We start from the raw sequence: 20,265 nt of genomic DNA on the forward strand, positions 1-20,265 counted from the left end.
CAAAACTTTTCAGCCAAATAAACACGTCTCACCGGCAAAGGAGGGATACATGTTTCTACTTCCATTGAATTAATAGGTGTAGACCGCATTGCTCCACTTATTATTCTCAAACCTATATTTTGAATGACATCCAATTTTTTCAACAACGATGGATTAGTTTGCATATACGCAAGACAACTATAATCAAAATGACTTCTAACCATACTATTGTACAACAAAGTCAAAACTTTGGGATCTGAACCCCAAAATGTACCAGCTAAACATCTAATAAGATTAATGCTTTTTAATGCATTTTTACAAATGTAGTTAATGTGAGCATCGAATTTAAGTTTTGTATCAAAAATTACTCCTAAGAACTTCTTATTTCTTACAATTGGAACATCTAAGTTATTATATTTAATGTTTACATCTACTGGTCCACCAAATACCATGCATGAACTTTTAGAGGTATTAATACTTAATTTTAAAGTGTTTTGGTAATAATTTTGCACCTGAGTCAATGCTGAATTAACATTATTTACAGCTATTTCTACATTTTTATTTACACTATATAATAACAAGTCATCTGCAAATTGTAAAATTTTTACATCCTTTGTTGTTACATATTTCTCAATTTGAGAGGTATATAAATTGTATAAAATTGGAGATAATGATGCACCTTGCATAAGGCCTTTACTTGTTGAGTTAGGTCCATGAAGTATATTATTATACTTAACATAAAACTTTCTGTTATTTAAAAAATTTGATAGCCATTTTAACATTTTTCCAGGAATGCCAATTTCATGAAGAGAAGTAATAATCTGGTTTAAATCAACATTATCATAAGCACCTTCTATATCCAAAAATACACATACTGCAGCATCTTTTGATAACTTACAGCTTCTTAAATCCGATACAAATGATGTCAAACTCTCATTAGCACTTCTTCCTTTTCGGAAACCGTATTGGAATGTAGGTAATAATTTATTTTTTTCTGTAAAATAATCTAATCTCAGTTTCAGCATTTGTTCAAATAATTTTCCTATGCATGATGTTAGAGATATTGGTCTGTATGAATTACAATCAGATGAAGATTTATCAGGTTTTAAAATCGGTACTATACATTGGATCTTCCAACTCTCTGGAACACATTGATTATCCCATAGCCTATTAAATATATCAAGTAAAGCTAATTGACCTAATTTATGCAAGTTTTTAATCATTATATATGGAATGTTATCTAAGCCGGGTGTAGAGTTTTTTCTTGATTTAAGTGCTATATTAAATTCTGCAAAAGTGAAAGGCTTTAAAAGTAACATATGCTTGTCAGAATCATTATTAAATTCGAAAACAGAGGTATTTAACGTTGTGTTATTGTTATCATGTTTAAATTTTGAAATAAAATCGGGAATCCATACATCATTTTTATGCTGTGGTGGGTTTTTAATACGTTTAAACATTTTCATATAATTCCATACTCGAGTAATAGGAGTATATCTATTGAATGTTGAACATAACTTGTACCAACTATTTTTCTTAGCATCCTTAATTATTAATTTTTTTTGTGCATCCAATTGTTTATAATTAATGTAATTTTCCATCAACCCATTTCTTTTATATAACTGTAAAGCTTCTCTCGAATTTTTAACAGCAACTTCACAGTTTTCATCCCACCAAGGAGCAGGAGTTTTAAAAAGTCTAGGACCTTCAATTTTTACATAAGGAACGAATTCTTTTCTAAGAGTATTTAAAACTTCACAGAACTTATCATACGACTGTGAAGGATCTTTTTCATCAAAAGATATACCTTTAAAGTACTCCTCTGATTTTGCATAATATTTGGTCCAATCTGCTTTATGAAATAGAAATTTCTCTACTTTGTCATTGACAGAATATTTAGATGGAACTAGGCTTAATTTTGTAAATGTTGGATAGTGGTAACTACCCAAAGGATCGTCACCTACTGACCATTCACATAGAGGTGCTAGTACGGGACTCACCCCTGTCACATCAATAGCAGAGCTATTTGCATTAGGTCTTTGTACTGTAGTAGATACACCTGTGTTTAACAGGCATAGGTCATGTTCATCAAAAATTTCAAACAATGTTTTGCCTCTTGAATTTGTACAATTGCACCCAAAAGCAATATGATGCGCGTTAAAATCTCCTGAGACTATACAAGGTTTTGGTAAGCTAGCAATAATATTTTTAAGTTTATTAATTCTACAATAATTGTTATTTTTATTTTTAGGTGGACAATAAACACATAGAATCGACACGGAACCTATATTAGTTTCTAGAGAAATTGCTATGGACTGGACATCTTGATAAAATTGTGTTGGCAATATTTTATATTTTAATGTATTTTTTAATAAAATGCCTACTCCACCATGTTCATTATTTGCATTTTTTCCTACAAAATTATATCCTGAAAATCTAATAGGATTACTTGTATTTTTTTGCCAGGTCTCATTTAATAGCAAAATATCAATATTATGTTGTTCCAAAAATGTTTTAACCAAGGGTTTCTTATTGTTAATACTTTGGATATTATGCTGCACAATAGTTAGGTGAGAATCCATTATATTTTACTTAAATGTTCTAAAAATGTTTCTTTGATTTGATTAGTAGTCTTAATATTATTAGAGTTCCCTATTGTAACCAAAGTGTTTACTATGGCTCCTAAAAGCTTAGAGTTATTTACAATATCATTGTGTGAAATTTCTGTCTTTGTCTGTGTAGTTTGCTTAGGCTGTGAGTATGTAGTTTGGTTTTTTTCATATGTCTGAGGGCTCTGAGGCTTTGGGAGTGGAGGGAAACTCGCACTACTTATTTGAACTACTTTTGAGTAGGTTTCTTTTTTGTTCCTCTCCATTCTCGCTGCCTTTACAGGACACGTTTTTGATATTGCAAGATGCGCACCCCCACAATTGCTGCACTTCAGTGTATCCGTCGTGCAGTCCTTGTAATGGTGCTCACCAGCGCACCGTGAGCATATTTGCTGATTTTTACAAATTTTCCCATAATGGTTAAATTTCATACATTTAAAACATTGCATCAAAGGAGGAACATAAGTGAAAACTTTGTATCTCCAGTTGTCCAAATAAATATACTGCGGTAGACTAGTACCGCTGAAAATTACACTGATAGTGGAGAGAGGAATTAGCTCCTCTCCCACTTTTTTCAAAAATCTCTTTACACCTATTACTTCACTTTCCGAGGAGAGTTTATTGAATAGTTCCTGATTGCTAGATTCTTTTGGAATAAACCTAACCACCCCTACCCTTTCCACAGAGGACGCCGGGATGAACGCTCGAAGTTTATAAACTGAAAGGCACTCGTGCTTCAAAAAGTCATTAGCCGCTGTAGCTTGTTTGAAGACAAGCATAATTTTAGTAGCGTTTATGCGCCTACTTTCACTTACACCTTTTACTTGTTTAAAATATTTGGATACCACTAGGGGATTTTTGTTTCCTAGTTTGATATCTTCTGTGCTTTCTACGTATACAGGGAATTCTGAATTGGTACTAGTATCGCCGTACGCCCGGCGATACCCTGGTTTTATAAATGGTTTGTATTTTGCACCATCACTTTCAGAGGGTTTCTCCTTTTGCATTTTCTTCCTCTTTTTGCCCGCTGCTGGTTCCAAATCACAGCCGTCACTATCTGACGGCATTGTACCACAGTTTAACGAAAACTATTTACAAAATAATGTACTATTTACACTCAAAAACTATATTTTTAACAATTTTCAATTAAAAAGCGCACTTCGCGTTTCCCGCCAAAAACGCAAGTCCGATAAAGTACCTAGTTATGTAGCACCATAGCACCGAGCAGAAATAAAAGATATGTAGATATCAGGTAGATATACTCTTTGGCATAGTGATTAAATCATCGACATAGCCATAGATTATCTACTATAGCGTAGTAGTACTTAGTACTTCCAAGTTCTTTGGATTAAATACCGTAAAACGGGGTGAATAGGTACGAAATCTAACTTCGCATTGAAATTTACGGATGTTTTGGTACAAATTATGATGCTTCAACTGTTTGTAAGCATCTCCGGTTGTAAGAATTCTAAGGAAACATCCAAAAAATATAAAATAATGATAAATTACTGGTATATTTTAATCAAAATATATGCTGTCCCTATTTATACTTGATCCGGGGTGTAACGGAATGGCAAAGGGGTGAATAGGGAAAAAAGGTTAGGGTTGTGAAACACAAGTTAGCTCTATCCTCTAATATTACAAAACTAGCTTATGCTCGCGACTTCGTCCGACACAAATTTCAAACCCCTATTTCAACCCCTTAGGGGTTGAGTTTTCAAAAATCCTTTCTTAGCGGATGCCTATGTCTTAATAGTTATCTTCATACCAAATGTTATTATACATGGCATAGTAGGTATCAAATCTTTAAAAAAAAGCAACCGCCGAGTTTCTTGCTGGTTGCTGGCATTCCGAATCAGTGGTTTGACGATTCAAAAATAAATAAATAAAAATATTTTTTATTTAATTAAACTGTTACAAGTAGGTAGTGTAGTTACCTATACTTGTAAAAGTTTAATTGAATAAAAAATATTTTTATTTATTTATTTATTTATCAATATTAAACAGTAAAATGCCATTTAACTAAATTTTACTAGTCGACTACACAAGAAGGAAGAATTTTTTTGAACAATTTAATTAAATATTTAAAGTGACAGCCCTGTCCCTATATAAACCTTACTGTTCCTATTTAACCTTGATTCGTTCCAATTCAGTTAGTATAGCGTTCCTATCTACCCCTTTCCCGTACCTATAATCCCCATGGCAAAGCCAAAACCACTTGGTTTCCAATTTTTTCTTTTTTACAGAAAAATATGTAACATTTAGACAAATCTGCTTTTGTGACGCCTCTTAGATAAATGTTTAATGATTTCTAATAGTTTTTCTACTGTTTTATTCTCGTACTGCGTCAAAGTAAACAAAGTTTTGAGACCTACGGATTAGCGTGTTTTGAACAACGTTTTTGCAATGACGCTTTCGTTATTTTAATGTCAATTTGTCTCTGGTTCAGTGATGCCAAATAAAAGATCAAATATTCTACTATAGGGAAAAACAATGCTACCAAAATTCTAAGCTGTTTTGGGTATTATTTTTACGTTCAAATCTCATTCCCAGTTTTGTCCCTATTCACACCCCGGTTCCTATTCACCCCGTTTTACGGTACCCTTTGCTCTTTGTACCCACCACAGACCAATAACATATAGGATGTACACCGTAGACGGAGTTAAAGTCTAGACAAAGGAACGTTTGCTTTCTCATTCACACTAAAAAGAGAGCACAGATAAAGTTACTAATGTGACAAACAGAGACGCAGCTAACCTATTTTTTATCCCTTATCGTGTTACTGATTTTTTAAGGAATACAACTTTAGTTGCAAAACAAACTTTGAGAATTTGTTGAATTGAATTGAATTTGAAATTGTCTATTTCTCTCTGGTTATTTACTTGTTTTCACATAAAAAACATTTAATACAAATATTGTTGATCGGTTAATACAAATATTGACAACTAAATAATGGTAAGTGTCGTGTTATTCATCGTAACGTCGCGCTATCGCTATCTCAGACGCGGTTACACAGTACTTTAGTCTAGCTTTTTTAGTCAGTCTACGATGTACACGGGATGTATCATGTATCATGTATCTACCTATTACTTAGGTATATGGTATTTATAGGTATTTTGTTTTGAGTTGAACTATGAATTCAGGGTAGGGCTAGAGCCCAGAGCCGTAAAACAAGTTAAAAAACACTATGAACTACTAGTATATTAGTTCTCTAGACTAGTATACAGGTAGTGATCTGTGATATTAGTGATCTGTGGTGTAAAAAGACCACAGACCAATAACATCAAAACAAAAAGATCTCAAGATCTTTTATCTTTTATTCTATATCTTTTATTTCTGGTCGGTGTTCTATATTCAATGTACTCTGTGCTTTTATTTCTGGTCGGTGCTCAAGATCTAAAAAGATGAACTAAAATTAATTAAATGTTTAATAAATAACAAAATTACATTACGAAAATAACTTTTACATGATGAAGACGGCATTGATGGTGGCTGAAAAGCCATCTTTGGCGCAAAATCTCGCTACTATACTTAGTAATGGCAAATGCAACACCAACAAAGGTTCGTGCCTTGAATCTCTACTTTTAAACGTATCTTTTAATGGATACATGTAAAATTGAGTATTCCAATTGTCTTTTTTAGCTTCTAACGCAGCTTGTGCGGTGCACGAATGGAATGGGACGTTCAAAACTGAGCCGGTGCGGTTTAAAATGACATCGGTATGCGGACATGTGATGAGTCTAGATTTCACCGGAAAATATAACAACTGGGATAAAGTAGACCCGGTAGAACTGTTCAGCTGTCCCACAGAGAAGAAGGAAGCCATGCCACGCTTAAGAATACCAGCTTTTTTAGCCCAAGAGTCGAAGGGCTGTGATTATCTTATTCTGTGGTTGGATTGTGATAAAGAAGGTGAAAATATCTGTTTTGAGGTAATATTATCCTAATAAATTAGTATGCATTATTTCAGTAGAATAGCTAAGATTTACCTGAAAGATAATCTGAGAAATAAATTTATGTAATAATATGGTTTAATACTGAACCTGTCTATCATCAACAACCTATAGACGTCCACTGCTGGATATAGATCTCTTGTAGGACTTCCACACGTCACGGTCTTGCGCCACCTGACTCCAGCGGCTTCCTGCGACTTGTCTGATGTTGTCCGTCCACCTAGTGGGGGGTCTTCCAACCTGTCTATGGACATCGTTTTAAACAACTTACACTTTTAAAATCAGCTTATCACTAGGACTTCATCCAGATGGATTTTGCTTTTATAAATCCTGTTGAACCTTGACAGGATGTGTGGGTCTTCTGCAATATAGAACAACCCTAAATGCAAAATTTAGAGCCAGTGGGTTGGGCACCATAAATATTTTAAGGACAAATAATTGAATATTAAAAGTATTTAAAGAATTTCTATTAATTAAGTACCATAAATACTAGAATGGATATTTTATTTCTAGGTAATGTCATGTGTTCAACTTTCTATGAAAGGGGATGTCCTGTCCCCATTGGTGACGTATCGCGCGCGTTTCTCCTCCATCACAGAGAAAGATATCAAGGCAGCCATGTTGAATCTTGCTAGACCTAACGAAAACGAGTCCCGCAGTGTGGACGCAAGGCAGGAACTTGATCTACGCATTGGTTGTGCTTTTACTCGATTCCAGACTAAATACTTTCAGGGTGAGTTTTCTTTATTTAAATACTTTAGTAATCACATCAGACAAAATACTTTAGTAATTCCTTCACAATCAAAGCTATCTGTTTATGGAACAAGCTTCCCTTACAAATTCATCGTGCTGAATCCCTTAATAAATTTAAAATCGATGGCAAAGATCATTACCTATCTCTTTGCTATCATCAGTAACAGCATAGTTTATTATTTAAATCTGTATTAGTGTTGTTATGGATATATCCGTATCCGTAACCGAAACTATCAGATATCCGAAATAAAAAAATTATCAGTAACTGTAACCGAATTCGAAATAAAAGTTTCGGATAGTTTCTGCTAGTTTTCGGCTGTAAGGATAATCCGAAATAATTTAATATCCATAACCGTAACCGAAACCGATATTATATTTTACCAATATCTATATATCCGTATCCGGATCCGAAATTATATATCCATAACATCCCTAATCTGTATGTATGTATACAGGGGCAAAATTTTAACTCTCTACCTATTACGGTCCATATAGAGACAGACGGATGAACAGAAGTCCCGTTGGCACCCTTTACAGAACCTTGAAAAACTTCACTTCAAAAACAATCTTTTATTCCAGGCAGATATGGTGACCTCGATGCGTCCCTGATTTCCTACGGTCCCTGCCAGACGCCAACTCTAGGCTTCTGCGTCCAACGTCACGATGAAATACAAACCTTTAAGCCAGAGACATACTGGGTACTGCGAGTCACTGCGTCCACTTCTGAAGGTCGAGAGTTGCCGCTGGAATGGAAGAGGGTTAGGAGTTTTGAGAAGGACATTGCTAATATGTTTCTAGCTGGTATTAAGGAAATTAAAGAAGCCTTGTGAGTAACCTTTTAGTTTGGTTTAACAACTGAAACATATTATCCACTAGCTGATGACCACAACTTCGTTCGTGTGGATTTAGGTTTTGAAAACCCCATAGAAACGTTTGATTTTTTGGGATAAAAAGTATCCTATGTCACTTTCCAAGTCTTTGACTATACCCCTGCAAAAAATCACTTGTTTGTGTGTGTGTGTGTGTGTGAGTGCGAGCGTGCGTGCGCGCGTGTGCGCGTCTATATGCATGATATCACAAGGTCGAAAACTTGTATGTATGAGTGTGTACGTTTGTTCCTCTTTGACGCAAAACTACAGAAGCATTTGGCTAAATGTGAAATGAAGATAGATTTTATACTTTATACCCTGGATTAAGACATAGGCTACTATTTATCCCGAAGAGTCAGAGTTCCCACAGGATTTTGAAAAACCTAAATCCACGCAAAGTCGCTGGCATTAGCTAGTACTTTCTATGTGATGCGTGGAACAATTTAAGAAAAAAAAGTTTTTCTTTTCTTCTTTCTATTGTTTAATATGTTGTTGATTGTGATTTTGACAGGGTGGTTTCGATTCAAGCTAAGGAAAAGGTAAAACCGAGACCAGCTGCTTTAAACACAGTGGAACTGATGCGAGTGGCCAGCGCCGGTTTGGGTATGGGACCTCATCATGCTATGCAGGTAATCCTTACTATTCATTTATTAAGATCCGTACTGATGTTATAAATGTGAAAATGTGTCTGTCTATCTGTCTGTCTGCTAGCTTTTCATGGCCCATCCGCTTAACTAATTTTGTCAAAATTTGGAATGAGTCCCGCAAATGCGCGTAGCCGCCATTTTAGTGACGTCAGCACTAGACTAAAGTTTCGAATTGATGGTATATTTTGATTTCGGCTGACGTCATTTCGATGTTAATGATGATGATGACATAGTTCCAGCGCAATAGCAATTTGCGGGACTTATACAGAGACAGCTTGCTTCCCGGGGAAGGACATAGGCTAATTTTTATCCCGGAATATCAAAGAGTTCCCACGGGATTCAAAAACCTAAATCCACGCAGACACGAAATCGTGGGCATCATCTAGTTGGACTTACGCGCGGAACTAAATTTTGGTTTTACGTTTGGTACGGAACCCTTCGTGTGCGAGTCTTTTTTTTTTCGACCTTTAGAAAGAGATAGCGGTTTTATAGAGCGGTCTCTGTCGTTCAGACCGACAAAACGTCACATAGGTATGAGTGACAGAGACAACGATCTACAAAGCCGAAATATCATTGTAAATGTCGATGTACACAGGTGCGGCGAGCGTGGGTGACGTGTGGGTGTGCGGGGCATCCCCCGCCTCATACCCCGATTTCGGGCTATAGTATTATTAACTTTGCCCCCAGATAGCTGAGCGTCTCTACATACAGGGCTACATTTCCTATCCTCGAACAGAAACTACGAGTTATTCCGAAAACACTGATCTCATGTAAGTTTCTTCTTCAAGAATTTTGTATCTCATAAAATGATACGATGATAATCTAGTACAGGTTATCAAACTTTTAAGAGCATGGTTCCCTAAATTAGTCTGTCTGGTACTGAGCCAGCTTGCATCCCGGGGAAGGACATAGACTACTTTTTATCCCGGAAAATAGAAGAGTTCCCACAGGATCTTCTTCTTCTTCACTCTGGGTTGTGTGTCCCCCACACGATTTTTAAAACCTAAATCCACGCGGACGAAGTCGCGGGTAAGATCTCGTAGAAAATAAATTTGTTTTACAGTGGTACATTAAGACAGCAGCAGAACTCCAACAAATGGGGTGCGGAGGTGCGTGCTCTGATACAGAACGGCATCAACAAACCTAAGAAGGGCCACGACGCGGGCGACCATCCACCCATCACTCCTATGAAACCTGCTTGTAAGTGAACTTTAATTAGGTGTCTATACGCACCGATTCCGTTGTCTTTCTCTAAACTAAATTTAGAGTATCTGCATCCTTTTCTTTTTAACAATGCTAAAAAGGGACCGAACATGAACTTTACATTCAAAGACTATAAATTTTAGTGCACGCTACAAATTTAAACAGTAGACTCGCGACTGTGCGCTAAAATCACGGGTTCTACCATCTAAAAATAAAATTTAAAACTGTCAAACTGCGTCTGTCCTTTTCATATTACATTAGTAAGAAGAGTATGCGAATACTCTAAAATTAGGTTGTGCTCAGAATCAGTGCCATTCTGTGCCTAATTCTGAGGTACAGTCAAAGGCCAAAACTCGTTTAGCACATTAATCATCAAATTCACTTGCACTGCACAGCACGGTTGTGCGCGCATCTGAGAGTTTGTGCGGCGTGTTTATAGAAAAAGGTCATAAGTGCGACTGGCATGATGCACGGCATTCCGAACCAGTGGTAAATTAAACTATCTGACGATTCAAAAGCACTTGTAAAAGTTTACTTGAATAAAAATATATTGTATTCTATTCTATGCAATAGTTTAGCGGAATTGGGTATTTGACTCCAATAATGATGCTAATTGATTTTTATTTCCAGCTGAATCGGAACTAGACGGCGACATGTGGCGTATCTACGACTACATAACGCGACACTTCATCGCGACACTGTCGCACGACTGTCGCTACCTGAGCACCACCATCACGTTCACAGTGGGCTCCGAGACTTTCTACTATACCGGCAACACGCTCGTGGACGCCGGCTACACCGAGATCATGCATTGGCAGGTAATTTTTTTTTGAGTGATATTTTTGAGCACTTCTTTTCTAAAAATAATAATAATAGTAATAATTTATCATGTACCTACCAATTTTAATCTCATCAGGATTATCTGTGTAGATTTCCTGATGAGTACAATATATTTGCATAGATATGTAGTAAAATATGAAGATCGCTTATACTTAGATATAACTTATTGTAAACATCCTATGTTCTCATATTCACCAAGTAAATTCTATTCTATTCTATTCTAATGTCGCGCATGACTACAGTGCGACAAGACAGAAGAAAGTTGCCATTTCTTCTTTTTCTTGTCCCCACGCTATGTAGGGTCGGCATAACGTCTTTTTCTTCCACTCACTTCTGTCATACGTCAACGCATTTTCCACCCCTTTTACACAAATTTATTTTTAAAAAACCTGACTTATTGATCTAACTAAATTAATCGATTCAATTGATTTAATTCAGGCATTCGGCAAAGACGAGTTCGTTCCACCACTGAACGTAGATGATATCCTGCGAGCTCACGATCACAGACTGGTGGAGTGCCAGACTTCTCCGCCCGACTATCTCACTGAATCTGAGGCAAGTACAATATTATTGGTTTCTAAGTCTAGAAATTGCAGGTAAATAAACGATCATAGTAAACTACTTCTCCTTTCAGAATTAGTTTTTGCCCGCGACCTCCATGTGATATAATTTATAGCCCACACTTGAAAATAATTTGTTAGTTTATATTACAAAGACACGTTTACAAATTAAGTGAGGTGTCACTTGATACCTCGTTTAACCAAACCACGTAAACCAATTAGAATAGAATAGAATAGATTTTTATTCAAGCAAACTTTTACAAGTGCTTTTGAATCGTCTACTAGTTAATTAATTAATTATAAATGCCGTTCGGAATTTTATTTCGACTCACCCTATTTCGTAGTTAACCACGTCCACCCTAAAAAATGATTGCTTTAATAACTAAAATTCAATAATAACTATTGTTTACTCAGGTTATCACCCTCATGGAGAAGCACGGTATAGGCACGGACGCGTCCATACCGGTGCACATTAACAACATCTGCCAACGCAACTACGTCAACGTCGGCAGCGGACGAAGACTGGTGCCCACTAGCCTGGGCGTAGTGCTCGTACACGGATATCAGAAGGTAAATATAACACACACGCATGTACAAGAGAAGCACGGTATAGGCACGGACGCGTCCATACCAGTGCACATAAACAACATCTGCCAACGCAACTACGTCAACGTCGGCAGCGGACGAAGACTGGTGCCCACTAGCCTGGGCGTAGTGCTCGTACCTTTGACCACATATGTAGGAACTTCCACACGCCACGGTCTTGCGCCGCCTGAATCCAGCGGCTCCATGCTAGTGGGGGCTCTTCACTCCTACAAAGACACCTAATGTTAAACTCCACGCTTATGTTTACGATATACTTTGCAAATCAATTTCAGTTTTTTATTGTGGTTTTGTAATAAGTAGTTTACAGTACGCGACCGAAAGTGATGAATTTAGAATGACATTTCATCTTTGTAGAGCGTTGTCTCTGTCATTCATAGCCATATGACGCTTTGTCGGTCTCAACCACCGAGACAGTGCTCTACAAATCTGTCTCCTTCTAAAGATCGATGTTCACCACTTTTGGCCGCGTCATCATGATCAACCCATCACCGGCTCACTACAGAGCACGGGTCTCCTCTCAGAGTGAGAAGGGTTTGGCCATAGTCTACCACGCTGGCCATGTGCGGATTGGTAGTCTTCACACACCTTTGAGAACAATATGGCGAACTCTCAGGCATGCAGGTTTCCTCACGATGTTTTCCTTCACCGATAAAGCAAGTGATATTTTATTAATTAAAACGCACATAACTCCGAAAAGTTAGAGGTAGGTGCCCGGGATCGAACCCCCAACCTCCGATTAGAAGGCGGACGTCCTAACCACTAGGCTATCACTGCTTACTGGTTAGGCCGGTAACTGTACTTCTTTTTTGAAGCGAATCTACGTTTTAGCATAACCTTTTCTTTAAATTCTAAACTTACTCTTGTTTTCTTTTCTTTTCTTTCTTTTTCTTTCTTTTTTTAAAGATCGACCCGGAACTCGTATTGCCAACCATGCGGTCAGCGGTAGAAGAGCAGCTAAACCTTATCGCGGTCGGTCGCGCGGATTTCCACGCAGTCCTGACGCACACTGCGGAAATATTCCGCAGAAAGTTCCAGTACTTTGTGCGGTCTATCGAGGCTATGGACCAGTTGTTCGAAGTCAGCTTCTCTTCGCTGAAGACCAGCGGGAAAGCTCTGTCGAGATGTGGGAAGTGTAGGCGTTATATGAGATACATTCAGGTAAGTGAAGGATTTCTTCGAAATTATCAATCAATATCTAGAAGAAATAAATTATAAAGACTCTAAATTTTAGTGTGCTCTACAAATTTAAACAATGAGGCCGATTCTCTTGTACACAATCTTTAAACTAAACTAAATTAACAGGTCTAAATCTAATGCTATCCTTTTCCGCAAGCAACATTATGAAAGGGATAGCAATAGATTTAGACGTGCCATTTTAGTTTTAAGAGATTTTTAAGAGATTGTGTCCAACGGAATTAGCCACAATAGGCGCCTAAAGTCCCGAGGTTTGACAGTTCTAAATTAAATTTAAATTAAATTAAATTTATTGGATATTATTAGGTACATATTAAATTACATATAAGGAACACAAAAAAATACTTATAATACAGACAAAAAACAAGTAATAATTAAGTAGACCTAGGTCTAGTAGACGTATGAATGGGCAACCCCTGTAATTAAATTAGGTTTGTCTGTCCTTTTGTTATTGCATTGCATTGATAAGACAAATTTAGTTGCGCTCAAAAGTCAGCGCCATTCAATGTATTGGTATATTTTGTAGGCTAAACCAGCGCGTCTCCATTGTTCGCATTGCGACGACACGTACTCTTTGCCACAAAACGGCACAGTGCGTATCTACCGCGAGCTGAAGTGTCCACTGGATGACTTCGAGCTGCTGTCCTGGTCTTCCGGCAGCAAGGGGAAGAGCTTTCCGCTGTGCCCCTATTGCTATAACCATCCGCCTTTCAGGTAACTACCATCTTCACTTAGTATTATCACTACATAGTATAACGCCTAAGATTTAACTCCTCACGCGCCATTTTAACTTTTTGCGTCATGTCATAAGTACGATTTTTGTTAGTTAGTTATTATAAAGGTGAACCGTACTTTAGACATGACAGTTGACCCGTAAAGTTAAAATGGCGCGTGTAATTTTTTACGGGCTATAAACTAAGTTGACAGGTCTAAATCTAATGCTATCTTATTCCGCAGGGAAGGTTATGAAAGGGAAAGCAATAAATTTATTCCTGCCATATTCGTTTAACAGATTGGAGACGAAATTATAATTAGCCAGAATGTAAAAATATAGATAACATTTTGCTCTGTACCTTTTTCAAGGGACATGAAGAAGGGCTTCGGTTGCAACTCGTGTACGCATCCAACGTGTCCGTATGGCGTCAACTCGACCGGAGTTTCTGGCTGTGTGGAGTGCGATGGTGTTCTCGTGCTCGACCCCTCTGCGCCTAAATGGAAACTGGCTTGTAATCGGTGAGTGTTTGAGAAGGGCTTCGCTTGCAACTCGTGCATCCAACGTGCCCGTATGGCGTCAACTCGACCGGAGTTTCTGGCTGTGTGGAGTGCGATGGTGTTCTCGTGCTCGACCCCTCTGCGCCTAAATGGAAACTGGCTTGTAATCGGTGAGTGTTTGAGAAGGGCTTCGCTTGCAACTCGTGCATCCAACGTGTCCGTATGGCGTCAACTCGACCGGAGTTTCTGGCTGTGTGGAGTGCGATGGTGTTCTCGTGCTCGACCCCTCTGCGCCTAAATGGAAACTGGCTTGTAATCGGTGAGTGTTTGAGAAGGGCTTCGCTTGCAACTCGTGCATCCAACGTGTCCGTATGGCGTCAACTCGACCGGAGTTTCTGGCTGTGTGAAGTGCGATGGTGTTCTCGTGCTCGACCCCTCTGCGCCTAAATGGAAACTGGCTTGTAATCGGTGAGTGTTTGAGAAGGGCTTCGCTTGCAACTCGTGCATCCAACGTGTCCGTATGGCGTCAACTCGACCGGAGTTTCTGGCTGTGTGGAGTGCGATGGTGTTCTCGTGCTCGACCCCTCTGCGCCTAAATGGAAACTGGCTTGTAATCGGTGAGTGTTTGAGAAGGGCTTCGCTTGCAACTCGTGCATCCAACGTGTCCGTATGGCGTCAACTCGACCGGAGTTTCTGGCTGTGTGGAGTGCGATGGTGTTCTCGTGCTCGACCCCTCTGCGCCTAAATGGAAACTGGCTTGTAATCGGTGAGTGTTTGAGAAGGGCTTCGCTTGCAACTCGTGCATCCAACGTGTCCGTATGGCGTCAACTCGACCGGAGTTTCCGGCTTTGTGGAGTGAGTGAGTGTGTTCATTCTTGACCCCTCTGCGTTTAAATGGAAACTGGCTTGCAATCGTTGAGTGTTTTATAAAAAAAGGCGGCCTTAAAACAGCTGTTCTGTTCGGTGGCCATCTTCAGCGGAAACGACGTTACTTCTTGTGACGACTGTGGTTACTGGCGTTACTGTGGTGACGTTCTTTGGTAAAGGCCTATGTTCCGCAGACCGAAATGTTGATGATGATGTGGTATGTCCTCAGATGCGACGTGATCATCAACATCTTCGAGGACGCGTCGCGCGTGGCGGTGTGCGAGGCCGCGTGCGGCGCGTGCGGCGCGCAGCTCGTGAGCGTGGAGTACCGCGCCGAGCGCACGCGTCTGCCCGCCGCCCTGACCGAGATGACGGCTTGTCTCTATTGTGAACCCAGCTTTAGTGCTCTGGTGAGTATACTACCAGTTAATAAAGGTCGCATATTGCATGAACTAAGCTGTGATAGCCTAGTGGTTAGGACGTCCGCCTTCTAATCGGAGGTCGGGCGTTCGATCCCGGGCACGCACCTCTAACTTTTCGGAGTTATGTGCGTTTTAATTAATTTAATATCATTTGCTTTAACGGTGAAGGAAAACATCGTGAGGAAACCTGCAGGCCTGAGAGTTGTCCATAATGTTCAATACAAGTGATATTTCACTATCATTCGCGGAAATAGAGTAATTTCTGCTAGAAAATAATTTTTATGTTCAAATTTAAAAAAAATGTTGTTTAGGCCTTGTGACGTCATTAGTCGCTTTCCTTACAGCGTGAGGTTAATAGTTAATTATGTTAAAAATAAATAAAAATCATGATTTTAGGGTTCCGTACCTCAAAAGGAAAAACGGAACCCTTATAGGATCACTTTGTTGTCTGTCTGTCTGTCTGTCTGTCAAGAAACCTACAGGGTACTTCCCGTTGACCTAGAATCATGAAATTTGGCAGGTAGGTAGATCTTATAGCTGACATTTGGGGAAAAATCTGAAAACCGTGATATTAGGGTTAGATCACACAAAAAAAAAATTGTGGTCATGAACTAATAATTAGTATTTTCAACTTACGAAGTGAGTGACTATATCAAGTGGGGTGTCATATGAAAGGTCTTCTAAAACAGATTTTTATTTATTTTTATGCATCATAGTTTTTGAATTATCGTGCAAAATATCGAAAATAAGACTATAGTACGGAACCCTCATTGCGCGAGCCTGACTCGCACTTGGCCGGTTTTTTAAATTATTCTCATTAATAATGAATTCTAGAAAACTACCACTATAAAAGAAAAAAACATCATTTTATGACTACAGTCCAAGACCCTATTATGACGACGGATTAGCCACCAAAATATAATACTACTCTATGTTTGCCACTAGGCTATCCCAGGAAGTTGGTGCCTATAGTCGACGCATTTTAAACTGAGTCGTCGAGTTATCTGTCTATTTATAAATAAATAATAAATAAAATAAAATAATTTTATTTCAGGCAATGACAAAACAAGTTACAACCCATAACAATATACACACAATATGGAGCAGATTACATTAAATATTAGAATTGAATTGACTAACAATATAAATGTAAAAAAATAAAATAAAAAAATGGAGCTAACAATTTAAAAATAAACTAATCTAAGTAAAGGTGTTATTATCGCACCGATGCAGGTTGGACCAATGTTTTGTGAAAGGATTACTAAGATCCTCTACAATAGCACATAAGATATCGTTGGTACTGTATGTCAGTCTTTCCCAGTAGGAAGCCGTCCTCGCTCGGAGTATGGCGAAGAAGTCAGGGACCCTTGCAGCAGCAAACATAGCTTTAGCACTGCAGAAACGCGGGTGCTTCATTAGGATGCGGAAGGCGTTGTTATATTGTACCCTAAGTGCATTATAGCTGCGCTTGGTAAACTTTGTCCACAGCTGGCATGTGTAGAAACATTGACAAAAAGCTTTAAATAACGTCACCTTCACATCATCAGAGCAACGAGCGAATCTGCGCGCTATCATGTTAGCCCGTACCGAAAGAGCCCTGCGCTCCCTCTCCATATCTCTGTCATCTTTTATGTCTTCTGATAAAATATGGCCCAAATATTTCGCTCGCACTTACCTACGACTCGTAAGTGCGAGCGAAACGTCGACTATGAGTAAACATATTTGTTAGGTGGAGAAGCACCGCGCGGTGTCGTCCAGGGGCGGCGGCGCGCGGGGCCGCGGCGGGCGCGCGCGCGGCAAGCACCGCAACAAGCAACCCAAGGACAAGATGGCGCAACTCGCCGCCTACTTTGTTTAACTACAATTTACAGTAAGTAACCCTAAGAAATATTGTACATCGACATAGAATACTGATGGGCGATTGTTACTAGTTCCAACAATCGAATGGTTTTCATACTACTAATAATAACAATCGAATAAAGAAACAATCGACCGCTAGTTCGCGAATTCAAATAAAACCGCTAATTTCATTCATTTACTTTGCAAACTAAATTGGGCTGTTTTCTCGTACAATAAAGTCGACTTTTAATTGATAGTCGTTCATTCATTTAATTTGTCATACAAAATTGGGCTTTTTTTCTGAGAACATAGAGTTCACTTTTAGATTAGATGAGGTTATACGAATACAAAATAGTGATTGTCCCTAAGTTCGATGGTTGAATGATTTGCCAAACAAAATTGAGTATTTGATCTCAGGCCATAGAGTTTAGTTTAAGGTGAGGTTATGTATATTCGAATTTGTAAAGTAGTAGTAATGAAATTAGAATTGGAGGGAATGAGACGGCGCAATACATTCTTATATATTTTTCTGTTTTCTTCAAAATCGAATGGTTTGATACGTTATTCGAATAATTTGAATGACTTCTACAATCGAATTATTCGAATAATGTCATTCACAATCGCCCATCAGTGCTTTAGAATGAGATTTCGACTTTGTGTTGTCTCCCGTCACTCATACCTATGTATGTGATATTTTGTCAGTCTCAACGACAAACCGTTCTAAGGTTGATGTATAATTATCCTGCCGAATACTGTATTTTCATTTTAAATAACTGTGGCTCGATTGCGGTAAAATGGCAGCTATTGTAGCTGTCATTTGACAGTCACGATCGCAATCACCTCTGATTGGTTGACTCACTCGTTATTGGCTACAATGTATTGTTGCAACAAGAATATTAAAAATTGAGCCAATCACAACGACTGCGATTGTAATAATGATTGATACAGGTTTACAGATTTTTTGCTTTGAAAATGGAATAATAGCGTATTAATCTTACTTCCTAATCTTGAACCTAATCCATGCTAATATTGCTAAAGTATGTCTGTCTGATTGTCTACTGACTGCTAGCTTTGCAGCGCCCATTCGTTTAACCGGTTTTAACGAAATTTTATGGTAGTGTTTAAAGAAAATTTCTATATCATTTTTAAATACATACATATCAAAAACTGCGAAACCGGTAGGATTCAAAATTCTTAACTGAACCGTAGCCTAGCGGATAAAAGCGCCCCGGGCGCGATACCCGGAGATGCAGGTTGGAATCCTGCCGGTTCCGTAATATTTCGATATGTATTTTAAAACTATATGAAATTTTCTGCATTCCAATGACACATACTAATTTTTCATCCCGAAAATGAAAAGAACTTCGAAGGAATTTTTTTCTTTCTATTGAAAGAGTTCCTTTGGAAAAAAGTGAACATGATTGTTATTTTGAACCTAGAAAAAAAATCGGGGAAAAATAATATTTTTTTAGGAATTGTAATTGTTTTTAGTATGACTAATATTAATAGTTTTTTACTGATTTATGTTAAAATATTTTGATCCTAATTTAATACAATTTATTATAAGTTATGGTAAAACTAAAGTTTATTATTGTAGATTAATTCATACCTAAGTGTATCTATTAAGAGGCCACATGCCCGATTTTCGATTTTTTGGGAACTATTGAAGCTTCAGATATAACGATTCTAATAAAAAAAAAGGTAAAATATCATAGATCAATCCCTTCTTAATAGACTACAGGTAACAAAACATTAATTTTATTAAAAATTATAATTCAAATCTTAATTCTTGCAGAAGACGTTTTACTGATTTCGCGCTTTTGAGTGGAACTTCGGCCACATATTTAATACCAAAAAATTGTAGAAAGCGACTTTAAAAAAATACCAATATTATGAACACACTCTCAAAATTATAATCCTGGATTTAGTTGTTATACGTTGTATACAAAATTAGTAGATAAAAAAATCAAAACCGTACGCACGATTTATGAAAATGTAAGCGTTAGAATAACCCGGATATCTTTAAATTTGTCGCAATTTAACTAATAATAAAAAATATAGCACGAAAGTTCAGTATTCACTTAGCGTAAATTGTAAAAAAATAAAATTCTAGAAACTATTTATATGACCGAAAAAAATTATCAAAGTATCTTAAAATTTACATATAAAATGGTGCAGCAGACAGTACGACTGGCATAGCGAGCTCAGCGCTCTTCGAGGGAGGACGTGTTGTTGTCGGGCGCAGTCTCACGCACACATGCAAAGCTTGTGTAAATTACTGTTGTTAACAATACATAGCGCGACCGACTCAGTTTGATGAACATAGATCCGATCAATACTGAACAGATGATAAGTTTTTGATACAATTGGTATATATTATTTTGTTTTTTTTGGTATGACTATATTAAAATATCATACTAGAAGTTCTATTTAATTTAATTATATCAAAAAGAGGTTTTCAATTCAGTGCATATTTTTTCAAGTGAAGTTTTGAATTAAATTAAAAATTAGTTTTGATTATTTTTTAAAGCATATAGAAAATTCCACGCAGACCTTTATTGATATAGAGATAAATAATAATATCATAAAAATAAGCACTTAACAAAAATATATAGATAGAATAAAAAATATATCACTACCGTTATTATAAAAAAAATCATGTCGCATCGAAGCAACGGATTGATATTTTTGGGTATGGTTAAAGAGGGAGAG

The 20,265-nt window shown here is 37.6% G+C and overlaps 1 protein-coding gene across 2 annotated transcripts; it reads left to right on the top strand.

The window, feature by feature from the left end:
• Positions 1 to 5,976: 5,976 nt before the first annotated feature.
• Top3beta (topoisomerase 3-beta) lies at positions 5,977 to 19,174 on the top strand. 2 transcript variants are annotated; one of them, XM_034980539.2, is made up of 15 exons: positions 5,977 to 6,149; positions 6,231 to 6,520; positions 7,055 to 7,274; positions 7,874 to 8,120; positions 8,675 to 8,792; positions 9,498 to 9,580; positions 9,874 to 10,010; positions 10,644 to 10,831; positions 11,292 to 11,408; positions 11,828 to 11,983; positions 12,923 to 13,177; positions 13,740 to 13,927; positions 14,297 to 14,446; positions 15,522 to 15,702; positions 17,444 to 19,174. In XM_034980539.2, exons 1-15 carry the CDS (start codon positions 6,056 to 6,058, stop codon positions 17,570 to 17,572), a joined length of 2,553 nt encoding a protein of 850 aa, XP_034836430.1. In that variant the 5' UTR covers positions 5,977 to 6,055; the 3' UTR covers positions 17,573 to 19,174. The 2 variants fall into 2 exon arrangements, with proteins under 2 accessions (XP_034836430.1, XP_069362307.1); XM_069506206.1 differs by lacking the exons at positions 11,828 to 11,983; positions 15,522 to 15,702; positions 17,444 to 19,174 and adding an exon at positions 12,014 to 12,151 and having other exon boundaries at positions 11,292 to 11,426; positions 14,297 to 14,609.
• Positions 19,175 to 20,265: the final 1,091 nt, after the last annotated feature.

This window comes from Maniola hyperantus, chromosome 22 (genome assembly GCF_902806685.2).
Source record: "Maniola hyperantus chromosome 22, iAphHyp1.2, whole genome shotgun sequence".
Classification (NCBI taxonomy): domain Eukaryota; kingdom Metazoa; phylum Arthropoda; class Insecta; order Lepidoptera; family Nymphalidae; genus Maniola; species Maniola hyperantus.